Source organism: Aegilops tauschii, chromosome 5 (assembly GCF_002575655.3).
Source record: "Aegilops tauschii subsp. strangulata cultivar AL8/78 chromosome 5, Aet v6.0, whole genome shotgun sequence".
Taxonomy (NCBI): Eukaryota; Viridiplantae; Streptophyta; class Magnoliopsida; order Poales; family Poaceae; genus Aegilops; species Aegilops tauschii.
Window position 1 is genome coordinate 344,459,073 of NC_053039.3, and position 18,628 is coordinate 344,477,700.

Below are 18,628 nucleotides of genomic sequence, written 5' to 3' on the forward strand. Positions count from 1 at the left end.
TGGGCACCTATTCAAAAAAAAAACAAATCAAAAAAATTATTTAGAAAACGGATCAAATGTGGCAGGAGTCTTTAAAAAGTTAAGTGATAGGACGGGAACATATGGCCACGTTACGAACGTGTAAGAGCACCAACAAACACGCACATGATGTGAACCAACATGTGGTCGGGTAGTTAGGAAGACAGTGGTATACTCAGCCCACCAGTGTTTGTCCTAAACTTGACAATTGATGCTCACGTTATTCCTGGATTTATTTCAGTATTCCGACGATGTTCATTCTGGGAGAAGACGTTCTCGTCGACTATGTGATGACTTCGTAAAATCTTAAGATGTTATGTCGGCTCAGTCTTTCTAAGGTGCTCATAGGGATAAGTGTGCGTGTGTTTATAGGAATGAATGTATACTCGTGTATGTGAGCAACTTTGATTATACTGTGTTAAAAAAAACACGCACATGACAAAGGAGGGGTGGGGGGACGGCCTAGCAGAACACGCAACGAAGAGGAGAAAGCAATTCCCAAAAACATGGAGAAAGCAAACAAATCTCAAGTGTAAAGTGAAACCGGGTGTAAAAGTTACGACGCAAAAATGACGATCCAAGTAGATCGTCCGTATTATTATTTTTACGGGGTATACTTTACACGTGTAGATGGCTGGAAAACGGCAATCCAAGCGCAGCCTTAAAGCCAAACAAAAACTCCAAAAAGAAACTTACCGGTAAATAGGGAATTTTGTATGCCAGCTCGAGCTCTATGGAGCCCTAATTCAAAATTCAAATGACTAAGTTTCAAAATATTATAAGAGAAAATACACAGATGGATGTATACTACTACTTGTCTACAAAGTTTCATGATGAATACCTTCTTATGCGAGCTAGACAAAAATGACAAAATCATGTGTTTCTAGTACATGTACTATTCACAAATCACACGATTTTTTTATAGGTCGCATGAAAACGTATTTCATGATGAAATTTCACACACATCTAGTAAACATCTATAAGTAATTGTGTGTTTTTTTCAGAGTTTGTTGAAACTTAAAAGGTTGATTTTTTGAATGTTTGAATATTCCGTGCTCCATGGAACATGAGAGCAAAAAAAAATCCATTCTCAGATATTTCCACCCTTGCCGCAGGCCAGTACTTCTCTCGCAGGATCGACATCCTCCAATATCAGACAACAGGTTTGGCCTAACATGCCTCACCAAGGTAGAAACAAGCAAGCGTCAACGTCAACCAAATACATGATCAAAGTTCCTCTTCATCGCCTCACATAGCTTTGCATTAAGTTCAGCTGACATGATCAAAGCAGCTACCGAAAACATGCCTAGCATACGACTTCCCTACGTGAACACTACACATGTCAGATGACATACCTCTAGTAGCTACTTCAACAAAGCAAAAACAACACTAGACAGCCAACATCAGAACCAGCGCACACCAAGATCTAGTGAGCTGCCAATTGTTCACACCTCGACGGAAGTCACCCTGCGGGTTCATCCACCACCTGCACGTCCTTTCGTGGAACTACCACCAGCTTTGCTTGCTGCATGAATGACAGTGCTTTGTAAACCAAGTGAGCAGGAGAGGTACAAAACTATCACGAAACAGCATGTCATTTCTAGTCAGCCATTGAGATGACATTAAAGAAGGTGGTGTAGCATCTTAAGACACGGAGTATCAGGAGAACTTAAGTGTTGTCATAGACAGAATCACTACAATCGTTGACCTTATACATGCTCATTTCACCCTAAATGCAAACCTAATAAATCAATTATAAAAACAATCATCTTTCATAATAGCCACTTAACGTTATTTTGGAAGCAGGTGTATAATGATAAACTGCCCAAGTGACCCATAGTTATTGTTTAGAAAATCACATTTCAGCATCAAGTAAGCAACTAAGACCGTTAACATCATGTCTGAAGCAAGCAACTCACAGAAATAGAAACAAATTATGTGTACTATTCCATCTCATTAATAATTGCGGGTATCAGTCCATAGCAGATAACACAGTTACACTTACACCTGAGATTTACTCTTCGTCCAAGAGGACACCATTTGTTCTGCACTTGTAACATTAAGATGTACTCGCTCCGATCCAAAATATGTGTCGCGGTTTTGAACTAAGGTTAGTTCAATCTTAGTTCAAACCTGCGACACTTACTATGGATCGGAGGGAGTACTATTTTTGTATTTTATATTACAAGATGAAACTAAGACTACAATTGTCAACATTGTGTTACTACTGCCTCCTTTTAGGCTTTCAAGGTCCCCACATATTTTTAGTTCTATTTTGACCATCAATTAGACCAATAAATATATGAGTTGTGCCATCAAAATTATACCATGGAAACTTCTTTCAAATAAAAAATTGATGCTGCATTTTTTATGTCATATAATTAATATTTTGTTCTTCAAGTTGATGGTCAAAGTTGGCCACAAGATACATGTGGGCCTTGTAAACGCAAATGAAGGGAGCAGTCTTATTTGGTATCGATGGCAAATAACATCCGGCTGACTTGTCTTTTCACTAAGAACTTTTTTTATGTTTGCGGTTAGGTGCCTCAAAACTATCGGTCTGGACCTACCCAATGACTCAAAATGCACATTTAAAAAAAAATAGAAGCATAAGCAACAGTTCCACAACATAGATGCATTACATACTCATACTCATGCATTTTAGCATTCTGTAATGATTTCAGACAACCGAATAATAATGATCACTATTGAATACATACCTCCTGCAGCTTCCAACTCCAAAATATTTTCCCTTACAAATTGAACGATCTCCGGAATAGTCTAGCAATGGGGAACAGTTCAAAATGTATTACATATCTTTTACACAATTTATACTAGGATGTTAACTCGTACATGGTCATGGAAGACAAGGGCATTATACCTTTTCTTTCATGTTAACCATCCCTACCAATTTCTTGTCTCGAGCTGCTGTTGACATTTTTTTAGCTGCTGATGCCAGACCAAGTTGTATTGAAGTCAGGTCCAGGGCATACACAATGCCACCAATATCAGATTCAATCTCATCTCCCTCTGCTAGAGAACCATAATTTGGACCACTGGACTTTGTATACAGAACATTCATGCCAACAAGTCAACAAGACGGTGTGTTTCATCAAAAACAGCAGATCCCAAATGCCCGTCTGTGCCAGTTGCACACCCATGCACAAATAAGGTAAGATTATGCTTCATATCCTTGTGCTTCATATGCTTGTGCTTCATGCCTACACCACTGTTGTACTTTTAAATATAAGAAAAGAGCAGAATTAAATAGAAACATCGATATAAATGCTTAGGATATTAACCTTACAATACTTCCAGAGAAGAAACTCCTGCCTTTTTGATTCGAGTTGTAACCACAAGTGAAAACCCTCTCATGTGAACCCACATTTTCATCACTAAATGTAACTTGTTCCACCTTTGCCATGTTGACATCTCCAGCATAAATGATGGCTATTCCAAACTCTTTTTGCACCATATAGTTTTTCACCTTCGTTTTTGTTTTATAAAAAAAATGCGCTTCACATACATGAGTCTTCAAATTCAAAGTAAATGCTGACGTCGTCATGATACAACATGATTTCTCCCCAGATGCAAAAATGGTACCAGTGTGAAGAGATGTAACTTTCTTCTCTGGATCATTTTCCTTATGGGATAGCAAAAGAACGACAGATTTATCACAGATTCCATGAGAATTGACTACGTAATCTTCATAGTATCTCCTGGCCTAGCATTTCAAAAAAAAAGCAACCAAATGAATTGATAAAGTAATGACAAACATCATAAGTTTCTTACATAAAATGATATTAAAACATTTTTGTTAGATCATGGACGCAAGAGATTTCATTGGTCGATATATGAGATTACACAATTCCTCTTTGGGAGATAATCGTTTAGGGTAGGATGAGAGGGAGAGAGATCGATGTCCTTCCAATAGGAGGCAGAGAGAAGAGAGATTACCTCCTCCTCCTCCATCTGCCGGCTATGAGGGGCTGCATCCACCTTTTCGCCGTGGGGGGGGGGGGGGGGGGGGGGGGGGGGTGTGATTAAGGGTTCGTACCTTCAAAAAATCAATCTCCAAGATCGCGGACGGGGTTGGGGACAGCAGGTGCGCGATGAGGCGGAACGGGAACGGTGAAGAAGATGCAACACGGCGGCGGATCTATGGCGCAGCGCTGGTGGACACAAAAGGGCCCCACCGAGTTCGATTGGAGATTGGGCAGGTCGGAGCAGGGTGGGGATGCGCGAGAGAGAAAAGGTAAGCAAGTCGCGGCGGAGATATGGACTTCGATGGTCTGGTTGCTTAAATTTAAGGGGATTTTGATTTGTTGCCACCACTTATTTCGGACTTTGACAATTTGCCACTGTTTACTTTCCAATTGATATTTTGCCACTTCTTAGTTGGCACTTTGAGAATTTGCCATTACCCACGTGAAATACCGAATTTGCCCATGTTCTCGATTGGCCGAGCACGCGGACGAGCTCTTACTGTTTTTCTGTCAGAACTGCTACTGATTATTCCTTGGGAGCATGGCGAGCATGCAAGCAGCTGGTCGATTCTTCTATGATAGCAAACGAAGGATCTTTTTTACGCTAATACACATCAGTGATTGCTCCCGCTCCAAGAGTCAGGATTACGCATCGCATCACCTACCATTTGTTTAGAGCACAAGAGTCTATGCGGCCGGCTAGTGCGGAGGCACTAGACGTGGGCAGCACCAACAACACTATGTGCGGTGGCGGCGACCAGTAGCTACTGCTGTAGCACTAGTACGCGGACGAGGAAGAGCATGGGGCAAGCGGGTGTCACTGGCGAACTAAGTAGCATGGGGCGGCGGGTGGAAGCGGCTGAGCGGCTCGGCGGCAGCCTAAGCACTCGCCGGCGCTCCCTAGCCGTTGTGGTGCGCTCGGCACCGCATAGGTCCTCTCTGTAGCAGCTGCCCGGGCGCAACAGGGGCGGCGGCGGCGGCGGCGGCTGAATTATAAGTTAGGGTTCATCCCGATTTGGAGGAGGTTGTGCAGTCAAACAGGTAAAAGGGTAGTTTTGTCCTCTGTTTTGTGGAGTTATTTTGTCTATCATTTACATAGATTGTTTTTGTGTTGAAAAGTGACAAAAAATTAAAGTACAAACTAAGAAGTGTCACCAGATCAATTTCAATGTAACGAGTGGCAAAATGTCAAAGTCCAAAGTAACCGGTGGCAAATAATCAAATCGCCCCAGAAAAAAGCCCCCTTCTTCCCCAACCCTAACGCACGGCAGCAGCCCCTCGGCCCGCTGCCCGCTCCTCCCCACCAAATCCCCCCTTTCCCACCTCCCGGCGGCAACCTCCCGCAAACCCGGCGTCAGGCCTAGGACCGCTAATTCGCCGTGCCTCTGCCCTCATCTCAAGCACGGCCTGCTTCCGCGATCTGTGGCGGCCCCGCCTAGTTTCCTCTCCACCTCTCTGGTGAGTCTCTGAAAGCTGGTTCACTGTCTCGTCCTCTACTCATCTTCTCCTGATCGTGCATAAGAAATTTGACTTTTGTAGCACATGACCCGATTAGTTCATTTCTCCTGGTCAGTCACACCGCCGATGCATTTGGGATTTAGCAGCAAGAATCTTAAAGCGTCGACTATCTACATCTATTTACACCATAAATAATACAGTACATCCTATATTTGCATGGGGTTCGCGTCTTGTCATTTTTGTTGCTTGGGGAAAGCGCACCGTGCTGTCACGCTCCTCAGTAGATATAGATGAACTTTTTTACTTGAGTCTGTTTGTTGAAACATGCTGGTTCAGATAACCTTTTACCTATATGTCAATAGTTTGGGCACTCTTTCATTGTAGGTCTAGGAGATGCCTATAAAGAGTCAAGGATGTGCACACACGGAGGAAGGAGGAGGAGTAAGCACAAGTAAGAAGACTTCTTTACAATCCAACTCTGACCGAGAAGGTGAACAAACCACACACATTTCTGGTCTCTCCATTGACTTGTGAATCATCATTCAATAAGTAATACTATTAATTGTTCCTTACCTGCAGATTCTCCGCCTCTGAGTGATGGTTAGTTCTATTTTGGCGACAACTAGGGATGGGGTGTTCGATCCTAGTATTGGATCAGACATCCGAGGCAACATTTCTACTGTGAAACAAAAACATTATATTTATACATATGCATCATTATTATTATTTTACTATTGAAACAGTATTTTCTAAATTAACCCCACATAACAAATCTTGTGCGACGGAGATATTTTTTATGTTTGAGTGAAACTTGTCGAACCAAAAGCCATTCCTTTTTGTTTTGGCACATTGCAACCTTATCTTGCATATGGCTTTCACTACTATTCGATTCACATTTCACCTTGTTGCACCAGACCTCCCTCGCATATTACGCAAGCGCCTACTTCCCCGCGGTTATCCTTTGCCATCCAAGTTTGCTGGCAAGTCGTTGTTTTCCATTTTAATGCCCCCCCCCCCCCCCCCCCCCCAAAATATTATTTTAATGTGTTTCTAGATGTTTATTCTAACCCTTACGGTGTGCTATGTTTCTTTGGTTAGGGGGCATACGCTTGGTGAATACATTTGAGCTCTGCTTTGGAAAGTTGGATGGCTACAACGAAGAGCACACTAGCATTAAATTACTTGCTTTGAGTGTCTGTCGGTCCATTGTTTCACTCGCTTCTTTCAAGGGTAAAAATACAATATTAGGTATTCCAATGGTTGTTGGTTAATCAGTAACTAAAGCTTCGATCTGTGTAGGAAGAATTAGACAGTTTACTTGCACAGGCACAATCATAGAGCACACGCCACCCAGCATGAGAATTCTAACATCCGCTAGCTTGATTAGATCGTCTGAAGAAGATGGAAGTAAGATACTTGATAAACTGAAGGTTTGCACTGCTAGTCAATTTTTTCCATCCCATTACTTCTTTATGACTTTTGCTTCTTATAAGATGATATAGTTGTTGCTTGCAGATCAAGGTGCGCCTGCCCAGTGGCAAGCTTGTTATAGGAACGTTGTGGAAATATGATTCATATTATAATATCGCTGTTGTTAACATCAAGGCTTCTCCAGAACTTCGTGAAGCATGCATTCATAATCAAGTGCCAGCTAATGTTAAATTGTCCCAAAGTAAACTGGTGGCTATTGGACGAGCCTTTGAATCCGGAGAGCTTATGGCCACAGGCGGGACACTGCTGCACGGAACTACCAAATTTGACTGCCAGCAACTCATGGCATCTACTTGTAAGATCACAAAGGTATTTCCCTTATCATCTTTTATGACTGTAGACAGATTAATAGAAGGAAAAGTAATACGACTAGATTAAGACACATTTCCTTTACACTGGGAACATAAAAATACTCATATTGAACTATATTATAGCGTACTTAAATATAGAATATCCTCAGCAAAGCATGTTTACAATCATTATATATGTGCTAGGCTGGGATTGGTGGCCTCATTGTTGGTTCTGATGGAAAGTTCATGGGCATGAGCTTTTATTATAAGGATGGAGCTCCTTTCTTACCATTCAGTATCCTCCAGAAATGCTTAAAGCACTTCAATAAATTTGGGTATGTTTTGAAGTTCTGATTTATGTACTTTGCATATATTCCAATTCAATCACATGTTGACAGCATATTGAACATTTCATTCATCCCTTAGTGTCTACTACTTTACTGCTGGCTTGATTGTGGATATCTTAGTTCAAAACTCGAAACTGAAACTAGGATATGTTTTTTTCGATAAAGGGCGATTTTATTATCTCAAAATGTAGCATCAAGTGGATACAAAGCATTATGAGTAACACCCGGCCTCTGCATAACTAAGATGCACACAGCCAAAACCAAAAGTCTGACAAAAAAATCATGAAATACAAACCGACAAATCGGCAACAGTAGAGTCCTATAGACCGACACTATGCCTATGTCGAAGAAGGTGGTGGACCAATCCGTAGGTTATGCTGCCATCCATGTCGCGAAAAAACCTCCGTAGCCACCTGCTCCAATCGCGTACACACTGCCTTGAACAGTGGTTGGTTCTCTGGTTGTTGTAGCATAGACTATGTACGTAGCGAGTGTGTACACCGGAAAATAACTTGTAGAGGAGAAGCATTTTTGTCATTAAAAATCAAATCGTTTCTACATAGCCAAAGCGACCAAATTAAGGCATATGCTCCCATCCTTATTAGCGTTTTGAACCTATTTGGTATTCCGTCCAACCAATGACCAAAAATATTGCCAACATTTATGGGCGGATATAAATTTGACGCTATTTGGATGACTGACCACGTAGAACGTGCAAACTTGCATTGAAAGAAGAGGTGTTTGATTGTCTCGTCATGAGTACAGAAACAACACTTCTTACTCCCTGGCCAGTTGCGCCGTGCGAGGTTGTCTTTCGTTAACACAACTCCCCTACGAATATACCACATAAAGATTTTCACTTTTAGTGGAATCTTGGACTTCCAAATTTTCTTGTTATTACTGTGTTCTTAAATTGATAAGTATATTGGTGATAATTGGGGGATACCAAAATTACGCTGCCACCTACCCAGCTGATCACCAGTTGCCACAGTTGCTGCATGGTTGGCTCATTGAACTACCCAACTGCTGACAGGAGGGCTATCAATTTTCAGTTCAGAAAAGAAGGGCTGACGATATTCATAATCTCTGTAGTCACATCCTGTTCATTTGAGCCATGAGAAACCAACTGTTTGTCCTAGCCAGTAGCTGAGTAAGCAGTTTCAGCCCCCTTAATGTGTGCTGGTCTCTGTTCTCTTGGTGGTCCTAAACCTGCTTTTATTATCGCCGGTTCCATGTAGCTGAAACTAGTTGTCTCACATATTCACATAGCTTTATGCCATCTACTCCCTCCGTTTCTAAATATAAGCCTTTTTAGAGATTTCAATACGGACTACATTCGGATGTACATAGGCATATTTTAGAGTGTAGATTCACTCGTTTTGCTCTGTATGTAGTCCCTATTGGAATCTCTAAAAAGGGTTATATTTAGGGACGGAGGGAGTATATTGCTAGCAGATTTCTTATTAATAAACATTTTGAATGATCAATCATGTGATATATGCAGGAGAGTTGTGCAGTTATCGCTTGGTCTAAGGATTGGATCACTTCAAGCTGAAAAATTGCATGTCCGTGAACAAGTACATGACAGCTTCCCCAATGCACATGGCATTTACGTACAGATGGTGACTACCCACCTTATCTCTCTTTTCTGTGTTGCTGTGCTGCTTCTATGTGTATTTTCTATCTGATTGTTGGGGATGTTTATGGATTCATGTATTGATTATTTTTAGTTGTATTTGTTATCTATGGTAGTAACAAAAAAATGCATCAAAAATAGCATTGACAGCGCCAAGAATAATCATGGGGGATTCACATATACCCTATTTCTGTATTCCCCACAATTTGGAATATTGTTGATGATTGTCCCATCATCAAGCCCTTCATAACCCATTATCCATAGAAATATCTTCTCACAAAAAAGTTGTCTAGGATCACATTAAATGGTTCCCACAGCATAGGTAGAGTGTATGGGCTTGGAAGTGGGAAACTGGGATTATGCGCTTAAGTAGTGATATCAGAACGAGTTTGCTAGTTAGTACCCCATCCTTTTCACAAAAAAGTAGCCTAGCATCACATTGAATGGTCCCCACAGCATTGTAGCGGCAGTTCGGCTCCCAGCCTATTGCTAAACCCTTAGCGACGTCACAATTTTTAGGTGGGTCCATGGGTGGTTGATTGCTTGCCAGTTGCCACAGTTGTGGTTTCCTGCACTTTACTGTTATATGACCCATGTGTCAGACTCAACTTTTTGCCAGAAGTGCAGTGATGATTTTTTTAGTCGCACTTTGTGTCTTTGTCTAACCTTATTTGTGGCTAAGTCAGCCTCAAACTAACAGTCCTGTAGAGCGTAGGGATTTTGAACTGGGAACATGCTTACCAGCGTATTTAACTAGTTGTGATGTTAACATGAGTTAGATTGTACTGATTACATGGGAGGGATGTGTCAAAGTGTTGCATGTGCAAAATCATCTCGAATGAGAACAAGAAAAATGGACATTAGCAGATATATGTGAAAACTAATCTTTTGATATTGAATATGAACATATTTGGACATTTATATCGTGAGGACCACTTGTTGCAGTGATTTGCTTGATAGTTTTTTGATAGATACTTGTTTGTTTGATAGGTTTCTGATAAATCGCCTGCAGCAGATTCTGGAATCAAAGTTGGCGATGTTATTACCAAGATTGATAAGCTTGAGCTGTTCAATGCACAAGAGGTTCTGTTCTTTTGTATTTCTATTTTTTATCTTGAAACTATTCTGTGAAACCAGACTTCCATTTTTGTGGCTTGATGGGTTAGTTGGGTTGGTATCCTGGAGTCCATGCCTGCCCTGAGCCTGAGAAGCGAGTGTTTGTGTGATAAAAATGTTTGATTGGTGACCTGTCCTGTTAGTGTGTGAAAACATTTTAACATGCTTTGATTTATTAAAATCGAAGTTATTTGGTAATCAAAACCCAGCACAAAGAACCCTGCCCCCCTCCCCCCTCTCTGAGCCATGAACCCAAATTTCTCTCTTTAGAACTGTACAGAACCCATTGACAAATCCAAATCAACGGAGGAGTCATGAATCCCCAACCTATTTGATGTACGTTTGAGATCCAGTTGATTCAATTCCCACTTGACCTCATCCCTGTCCGTGCTCTCGTTGGTGGCTGTGACACCGGTTCTTTGCTGAGCAGAGGAAGCATTGAGGCTGGCTCTGGGTGTGACGGGTGGTCATGGTGGTGGATAAGGATGTGCAGGCGATGACTCTGGTTGGCTATGGCAGCGAGCATGCCGAGGCTTGCTCAGTGCAGCCATGGTGACGAACACATCGGGCAGCTACTTGATATTTCTTTCCCCCTTGTATCCCTGTGATTAACGTCTGCCATCAGTTCCAGACCGCTGCTCCTGCATGCCAGGCACCCAAATCTTGTGCCTGGTCCAGGCTAACCACGCTTTTGCATTCTCCAGGCCAGGTTGGCGTCTTCCTCCCCAGGAGGCCGGCCAAACAATTTGCAGGCAGCTTCCTGGGAGACTCTTGTCCATGCGAATGAAACCAACCTAAGCCGTTGCTTTATAGATACAATTTACGATCTCTTGCTTGTGTTTCACCTCACACCTAAGCATCACGTTCTTACGGGCATCTGCGCTCTAAGGAGATCATAATACCACCACTGTACAGCATGGTTGCATCATGCTGTGAGCAGGCTTCAACTTAAAAACACCTGATTAGGCACCAGCGTTAGGATTAGGAACAGCAGCTGGGAAAGCATCATTATCATCCATGGAGGCTGAATAGCAACATAAGTACTGTAGTAGTAGGAGCATGAGCACTGGGGAAATATGAAGTCGATGCAGCTCTGGTAACAAAGCAGTAGGCAAGCCAGGACCTTTACTAATCATGTATTATAGCAGAAAATGCTTCAAGGAATAAGTAAACTATATAATTTTGATTTACTCTGTCGGTCCTGGTTTACAACAGTTTATTTTTCCCAAGTCAGTTTTTGTAGGTTTGAGTTGTTTGATCAAGTTTATCAAGAAAAATGTTGACATATACAAAAGTACAATATGAGAATACATTTCATGATATATATAGTGAAATTCATTTGGTCTCTGTTGTTATATGTGTTGATATAAACTTGGTCAAACTGACATAGGACAAACAAACTATGCCTTGTAAACCCAGCCAGAGAGAGTAGGATTATTCCTGGTATATTTGCAAAATTTGAAGATTTGAGATTCCTTCAGTGTTCTGAAGTTCAAGCATGATGACAATACTTGTCAATTTAATCAGTTCAAAAGTTACAGCTAATACCTAGCTTCATGACAATACTTGCTAATTTGCGTGTTAGCATGCTCTGGGTGCAAAATAGAGAGTAAACATTTGAATTGTATCTAATGGACTTTTGGTTCAAAATGTGACTGAGATGGCTGATGCTTTGTCTAACTGGATTGGGTTATTGACTAGTTTGCTAGAGGAAAATGTGCTTGTCCTTGTTTTGTGCTAGAATTCATTTTGCCATGAATAAAATATATTGGATGTCACAATTGTTTCTGGAAGCTGTCAATTACTCCTAATTATTTAAAACTGCACATCTGGGTCCTAAAAGTATTTGAATCATTCATGGCATGTCCTATGCAGACCCGGTCAGCTTTGACCTTCGCCCTTGGCAGGTTGACCATTGGCACGTAGAAAATATTTTGCACATAACCCCCTGAAAAGTTATCTCATAATTTTGTCGTCCCCTCTTCTAATTTTACACGAGGGGCATGCAACGATGTCGTCCTCGTGGCTGCCGCTGAAACTGAAGCCGGTCGTCGTCCTGACGCTGGCCACCTGCAGTGTGGTTAGGGCCACCAGATGGGAGTCGGAAGGTATGGTCATCTTTTCGAAGTTTGTCATGCTGTCCTGCAGATTGGCTGCCAATTCGTCAAACCCCAGCTTGGCCTGCGAAGCCACATTAGTGGCAGAGGCAGGCTCCACGACGGCAATCCACCTTAACCTCCCCTCCCACCCGCTCACACATCCCCCCTCCCCTCTAGTTGAATCAGCTTTCTACATGCATTGGCAGATCAGAACACCACACCTGAAGCAGTGCGTGTGTGCATGTTTCCCTACTTAAAAGTCGTTGTAATTTTGTAACCAGGCTGACTAACTGAGAAGAAAAAAGCTCTGGCTAAGAGGCATCAACCGAGCACCAATTTTTTTGCGTGTGTGGTTGCTAATGTTCATCTTTCGTTCTTGTGTCTATTCGTGTGTGTTGATTTGTGGGAAAAGCTAACAGGAGAGAGCAGGGCCATGAAATTAGAAGAAATGATTTTTTTGAGGGGTTTTATGCTAAGTGTGGCTTACACGGCGTTGGTTAACCCACCACGTGTGCAGGTCAGATCTGATTGGGGTTGTATAGGACCTACGGTGAACAACTTATAACTACTTTTAGGATCAAGTTATGCAGTTTTTAAGAATTGGGACTTAGTCGACACATTTTTAAAAAGAATTAGGACCTTCAATGTATTTTACTCCTTTTCATTTTGTCTGCTTTTGTTCTTTCAAATCCTCTGGATCATTCTAATACCAGTTTGAAATAATCTATTTTTAAATAAAATAATTTAGTAGGTTCTACCTTAGTTCCTCGTTTTTATAAACAAATAAGAAAACTCAAAGCACGGATTGTCCTACATTTGACCACGGATTAGAGCAATAATATATGACATGCATGTTACACAAAGCATATCATCAAATTCGTGTTTCAAAGGAGTTTCTAATGATATAAATTTGTATATCATACATCTCATGTATTATTAATCTTATTAATGATCAAAGGCAACATCGAAAAACGTCTTAGGCCCTATGTATTTGGATGGATGGAGTATATTAAGTAGAGCTTTGTTTGCCTGCGCAATATTTGGCCAACATATGATTGTTAACAAGAACTGAACAGGCATCTTGTATGGATCGAGAGGAACTCTATCCTATCTATTTGTTAGTATGATGATTTTCACTTGTGTATAACCTAGCGTACATATGGCTGTTTCTTACAAAATCTACTGCTTGTATCGATTTTATTTGTTCTTGCCAGTTCCATGAGCTGATTTTGGACAAGCCAAAGCGTATTTTGCGACATGGTGAAGGAATGCCTTTTACGGTTAGTTGCAGCTTTTGTATGCTGGATTCATTGTGCCTCAACACTTATGCTTTAATTATTCTTTACGTTGTGCCATTGCATTGAAAATAGGTATGTGTCCTAAGGCCAAATAGTAATGGTCGTGAGTTCCCTGCAACTATCAATGCTGTGATAGACAGCAACGAGCAAAACAGTTTTTTTTTTTCTTTTCTGTCAGTTAATTTGTTGATTTTTATGTCAATATTTTTTGTTAAGTCAATCCTTCCAATGATAGTTGGCTGGTACCCAAGACAAAGTGGCTATGTCCAGATGACATACGTGATGCTGATAAGATGCCCCTCGTTCGGAAGCGTTTCAAACCTGACTACACATTTCGTGAGAATCTTATCTTGTATTCTATTGTTGATAATGTTTAAAGGAATACCTGCTACTGTCATCTTCGTTTGATATTTTTTCATCTGTCATATTTGGGGTCTTTGCCACTTTAGCAACATACGAGTCCATGTAGGGTCTCGAAAAACAAGACGTTCATGTAGCTCCCTGTGACATTTTGGTACCATTTTACATTTTTAGAATAACTGTAAAAAATATTAATGGGCATCAAGTAAAATTGCTGGTTTCTGTCAATTCTTTGATGCATATGAATCGAACTGGACAAAAAGGAATCGGGTCCTCTCTTTTTTGACACTAAAGAATCAGATCCTCCCTTTTTTGAACTAAAAATCAGATCCTCTCTCTTTTTGAACTAAAAATCAAATCCTCTTTGTACAGTGTTTAAATAATGTTACTTGCTAGATTTCTCATGGACATGCTGTCGCCTGTGTTTCAGCCCCCCTTGATGGAATGGATCTACATACAGAAGATTCCGATGAAGAATGAAGTGGAGCAAAGGTTTGGTAAAGAAAAGCTTGTGTTAGCATGAACCGGGCATGAACATTTCCGTTTTTTGATCTATATTTGGACCGAGCAGCATGTGGTACCGCTAAGCTACGTTGGCCCAGAAGTTTGGTTTGGTTCACTTTAGCTGTTTATGCGATTCGGAAAATCGCTAGCATGGGCTTGATTAATCATTTATGTAGAGCCTCGTTTTTTTAGCAGTGTAGAGCCTGATGAGATGTATCCTTAATCTTGTTAAGAGGCGGTAGATGAGTTAGTTAGGGCGAAGTTTGTTAGAGCGGAGATTTGTTTCTCAGATGCTTCTTGTATCTCCACTGTTTGCTCTGCGCAGCCCATTTGTATCCACTGGCATTTCGCTTACTTATCGTGATTTAGTTTGCTAATCTGGCCCACACATTTACATTTTTTAGACTAAACACATAACTTTTCTTTTTTCTTTTTTCTTTGTGAAAAACACACCACTTTATTGATCTGACAATGGTTACTAGGATACAACAATTGAGGTTCGAAGACTAAAGGGGTCTTCTATCAGGCTACCAGTATAGCATTGGGGTCAGCTGACCCCAATGAAATTAGGTAATCACCACGGAAATTGCTTTTGGAGCAATGTTATTATGGCGTAACATGTTTTATGGTGACCGAGCCCCTTCATAACATTATAACGCTTATGGCGTATGGCATGACGACATTATAGACACAACCTAACTTTGTATGATAGCAAGTTAAATCACAGTTTCAGACATAATCTAACTCTGTAATATGTATGACAACAAACTGAAGCACCTAGAAGAGTCTGAGTCACTAGAGCAATTTCTGGAAGCTCTTTACCCTCCCCATCTCCTTTTCCTTCTCTCTCTCTTCTCTCTTTCCGCCTGCCTCTGATACTCTTTTCCCTCCCGATCTTTCTTTTCCTTTCTGCCGCTGGTTGCTAGTTCCTGTGCGTGCCAATTCTCCCGCCGCTGGCTGCTGGTCCCCATGCGCACCACCCTGCCTATGGCGACAAAAAACGAGTCATATGGACCGATATGGGGACGCCACATGCCAAAAGTATTGCGAGCCTGAACGCTTTAGGCTGGGACCATGCCACACCTTTATATCTAGCGATGAGATAACTACATCTTGAAAACACTGTTTTGAAGGCCGAGCTCCATGAGGCCTCAAATGCAAAATTCAAAATTCATATATTTACATTTCAAAAAATTGTGAAAAATACAGATATAGATGAAGGCATAATGCACAAGTGTGTAAATTTTCAGGACGAAATACGTTGAAATGAGGGTTGTGCGAAAAAAAATCTAGGTATTTTTTAACACATACATCTCACATCGTTGTTTACTTGTACAATTTTTTCTTTTCTGTGCATGTCGCATTTCATCCTGAAATTTTACACACATATATCTCACATCCTTGTTTACTTGTACAATTTCTTTCAGATTTTGTTGAAACTAAAAATTTTGAATTTTGAATTTTTCAAAAATTTGGCCTCCATGGAGGCTGATATCCAAAACGCCATACTCGGTAAAACCAGTGCTGCTAATTTTTCTGCTTAGTGGAGAGAAATTAGTGTTGAACTCTTAATAGTCTATGAAGATGACCCTAATGACTATTTTGGCTGGCTTGGGAAAGAGATCGTCGAAGAACATATATACACTCCCTATGAATTCATGCATACAACGCTAAGCTAAGGACGTGTTTGGTTGCTTGCATGAGGCCCAACTAGGCCAGTGCAGGAATATATTGGGCTGTTTGGTTGCCGACATTCAGTGTTTCGTCTGCATAGTATGATGTTTAAAGCATGTCACAGCCAGGCCCGTTAGGAATCACTGAATCGGCAGTTTCTAGCGAGCCAGGCTCGGCCAAAGCAGGGAAGGGAACGTGGCGTGGAGCTCATGCGACCACGAAGATGGAGCACGTTCGCGCGCGTCCTCGAAAAATTTGTTGGAGGATTTCGGGTTACATCCCGTCGATTCGGTTGCCCTATATAGCCCCCTACGCCTCACCACCGAAACTCCCGCCACCATTCTCTCCCTTTTCGAGCTTTCCCCCCAACGCGCATCAGCACCGACGAGGAGGTAAGTGAAGGAAATATGCCCTAGAGGCAATAATAAAGTTATTATTTATTTCCTTATATCATGATAAATGTTTATTATTCATGCTAGAATCGTATTAACCGGAAACATGGTACATGTGTGAATACATAGACAAAACAGAGTGTCACTAGTATGCCTCTACTTGACTAGCTCATTGATCAAAGATGGTTATGTTTCCTAGCCATTGACATGAGTTGTCATTTGATTAACGGGATCACATCATTAGGAGAATGATGTGATTGACTTAACCCATTCCGTTAGCTTAGCACTTGATCGTTTAGTATGTTGCTATTGCTTTCTTCATGACTTATACATGTTCCTATAACTATGAGATTATGCAACTCCTGTTTACCGGAAGAAAACTGTGTGTGTGCTACCAAACGTCACAACGTAACTGGGTGATTATAAAGGTGCTCTACAGGTGTCTCCGAAGGTACTTGTTGGGTTGGCGTATTTCGAGATTAGGATTTGTCACTCCGATTGTCGGAGAGGTATCTCTGGGCCCACTCGGTAATGCACATCACTATAAGCCTTGCAAGCATAGCAACTAATGAGTTAGTTGCAGGATGATGTATTACGGAACGAGTAAAGAGACTTGCCGGTAACGAGATTGAACTAAGTATTGAGATACCGACGATCGAATCTCGGACAAGTAACATACCGATGACAAAGGGAACAACGTATGTTGTTATGCGGTTTGACCGATAAAGATCTTCGTAGAATATGTGGGAGCCAATATGAGCATCCAGGTTCCGCTATTGGTTATTGACCGGAGACGTGTCTCGGTCATGTCTACATAGTTCTCGAACCCGTAGGGTCCGCACGCTTAAAGTTAGATGACGGTTATATTATGAGTTTATGTGTTTTGATGTACCGAAGGTAGTTCGGAGTCCCGGATGAGATCGGGGACATGACGAGGAGTCTCGAAATGGCCGAGACGTAAAGATCGATATATTGGACGACTATATTCGGACTTCAGAAAGGTTCCGAGTGATTCGGGTATTCATCGGAGTACCGGAGAGTTACGGGAATTCGCCGGGGAGAAGTATTGGGCCTTATTGGGCCATACGGGAATAGAGGAGAGAGGCCAAAAGGAAGGAGGCACGCACCCCCCCTCTGGTCCGAATTGGACAAGGGGTGCAGCCCCCTTTTCCTTCTCCCTCTCCCCCTCTTTCCTTCTCTCCTACTCCAACAAGGAAAGGAGGAGTCCTACTCCCGGTGGGAGTAGGACTCCCCCCTTGGCGCGCCCTCCTCCTTGGCCGGACGCCTCCCCCCTTGCTCCTTTATATACGGGGGCAGGGGGGCACCCCATAGACACAACAATTGATCTATTGATCTCTTAGCCGTGTGCGGTGCCCCCCTCCACCATAATCCACCTCGATAATATCGTAGCGGTGCTTAGGCGAAGCCCTGCATCGGTAGAACATCATCATCGTCACCACACCGTCGTGCTGACGGAACTCTCCTCAAAGCTCGGCTGGATCGGAGTTTGAGGGATGTCATCGAGCTGAACGTGTGCTGAACTCGGAGGTGTCGTACGTTCGGTACTTGGATCGGTCGGATCGTGAAGACGTACGACTACATCAACCGCGTTGTTCTAACGCTTCCGCTTTCGGTCTACGAGGGTACGTGGACAACACTCTCCCCTCTCGTTGCTATGCATCACCATGATCTTGCGTGTGCGTAGAATTTTTTTGAAGTTACTACGTTCCCCAACAGTAAGTGGTGCTTCTTCTCCGACCGGCGGTCCACGGCAGCGGCGACTTGTGTCCTCCTCTTCTTCGACCTGTTCCGTGTCTCCATCGAGCTGCAGTGATGGCTTCTGTGAGTTCAATCACCCCCTTCTCTGTACTCGTTGTACCTAGATCTGAGAGCATGTGGTAGGATTTGATCTGTGAGCATGTGGTAGGGTTTGATCTGTGACCACCTTGTAACATTGTA

The 18,628-nt window shown here is 42.0% G+C and overlaps 1 protein-coding gene and 1 pseudogene across 4 annotated transcripts; one reads left to right on the top strand and one right to left on the bottom strand.

Moving 5' to 3' along the window:
• Nucleotides 1-1,141: 1,141 nt before the first annotated feature.
• Nucleotides 1,142-4,298, bottom strand: LOC109744894 (uncharacterized; annotated as a pseudogene).
• A 968-nt stretch (nt 4,299-5,266) lies between these two features.
• On the top strand, nt 5,267-14,957 carry LOC109744893 (uncharacterized). Of its 4 annotated transcripts, none has more exons than XR_002228402.3 (13): nt 5,267-5,462; nt 5,847-5,952; nt 6,042-6,062; nt 6,377-6,442; nt 6,561-6,692; nt 6,762-6,892; nt 6,978-7,262; nt 7,448-7,578; nt 9,095-9,212; nt 10,217-10,309; nt 13,656-13,721; nt 13,975-14,075; nt 14,530-14,957. XR_002228402.3 is itself a non-coding variant. In XM_073500367.1 (13 exons), the coding sequence occupies exons 2-13, from the start codon at nt 5,856-5,858 to the stop codon at nt 14,620-14,622; spliced, it is 1,497 nt and encodes a 498-aa protein (XP_073356468.1). In that variant the 5' UTR covers nt 5,267-5,462; nt 5,847-5,855; the 3' UTR covers nt 14,623-14,957. The 4 variants fall into 4 exon arrangements, 2 of the variants coding, with proteins under 2 accessions (XP_073356468.1, XP_040246324.1); XM_073500367.1 differs by having other exon boundaries at nt 13,812-14,075; XR_005757410.3 differs by lacking the exon at nt 13,656-13,721.
• The last annotated feature ends 3,671 nt before the right edge of the window (nt 14,958-18,628 follow it).

Coding starts and splice junctions, on each gene's coding strand:
- LOC109744893 (XM_073500367.1), top strand. CDS start 5,856: ATGCCTATAAAGAGTCAAGGATGTGCACACACGGAGGAAGGAGGAGGA. Junction 6,063..6,376: donor TTCTCCGCCTCTGAGTGATG/GTTAGTTCTATT, acceptor TTGTTGCACCAG/ACCTCCCTCGCATATTACGC. Junction 6,443..6,560: donor TTTGCCATCCAAGTTTGCTG/GCAAGTCGTTGT, acceptor TTCTTTGGTTAG/GGGGCATACGCTTGGTGAAT.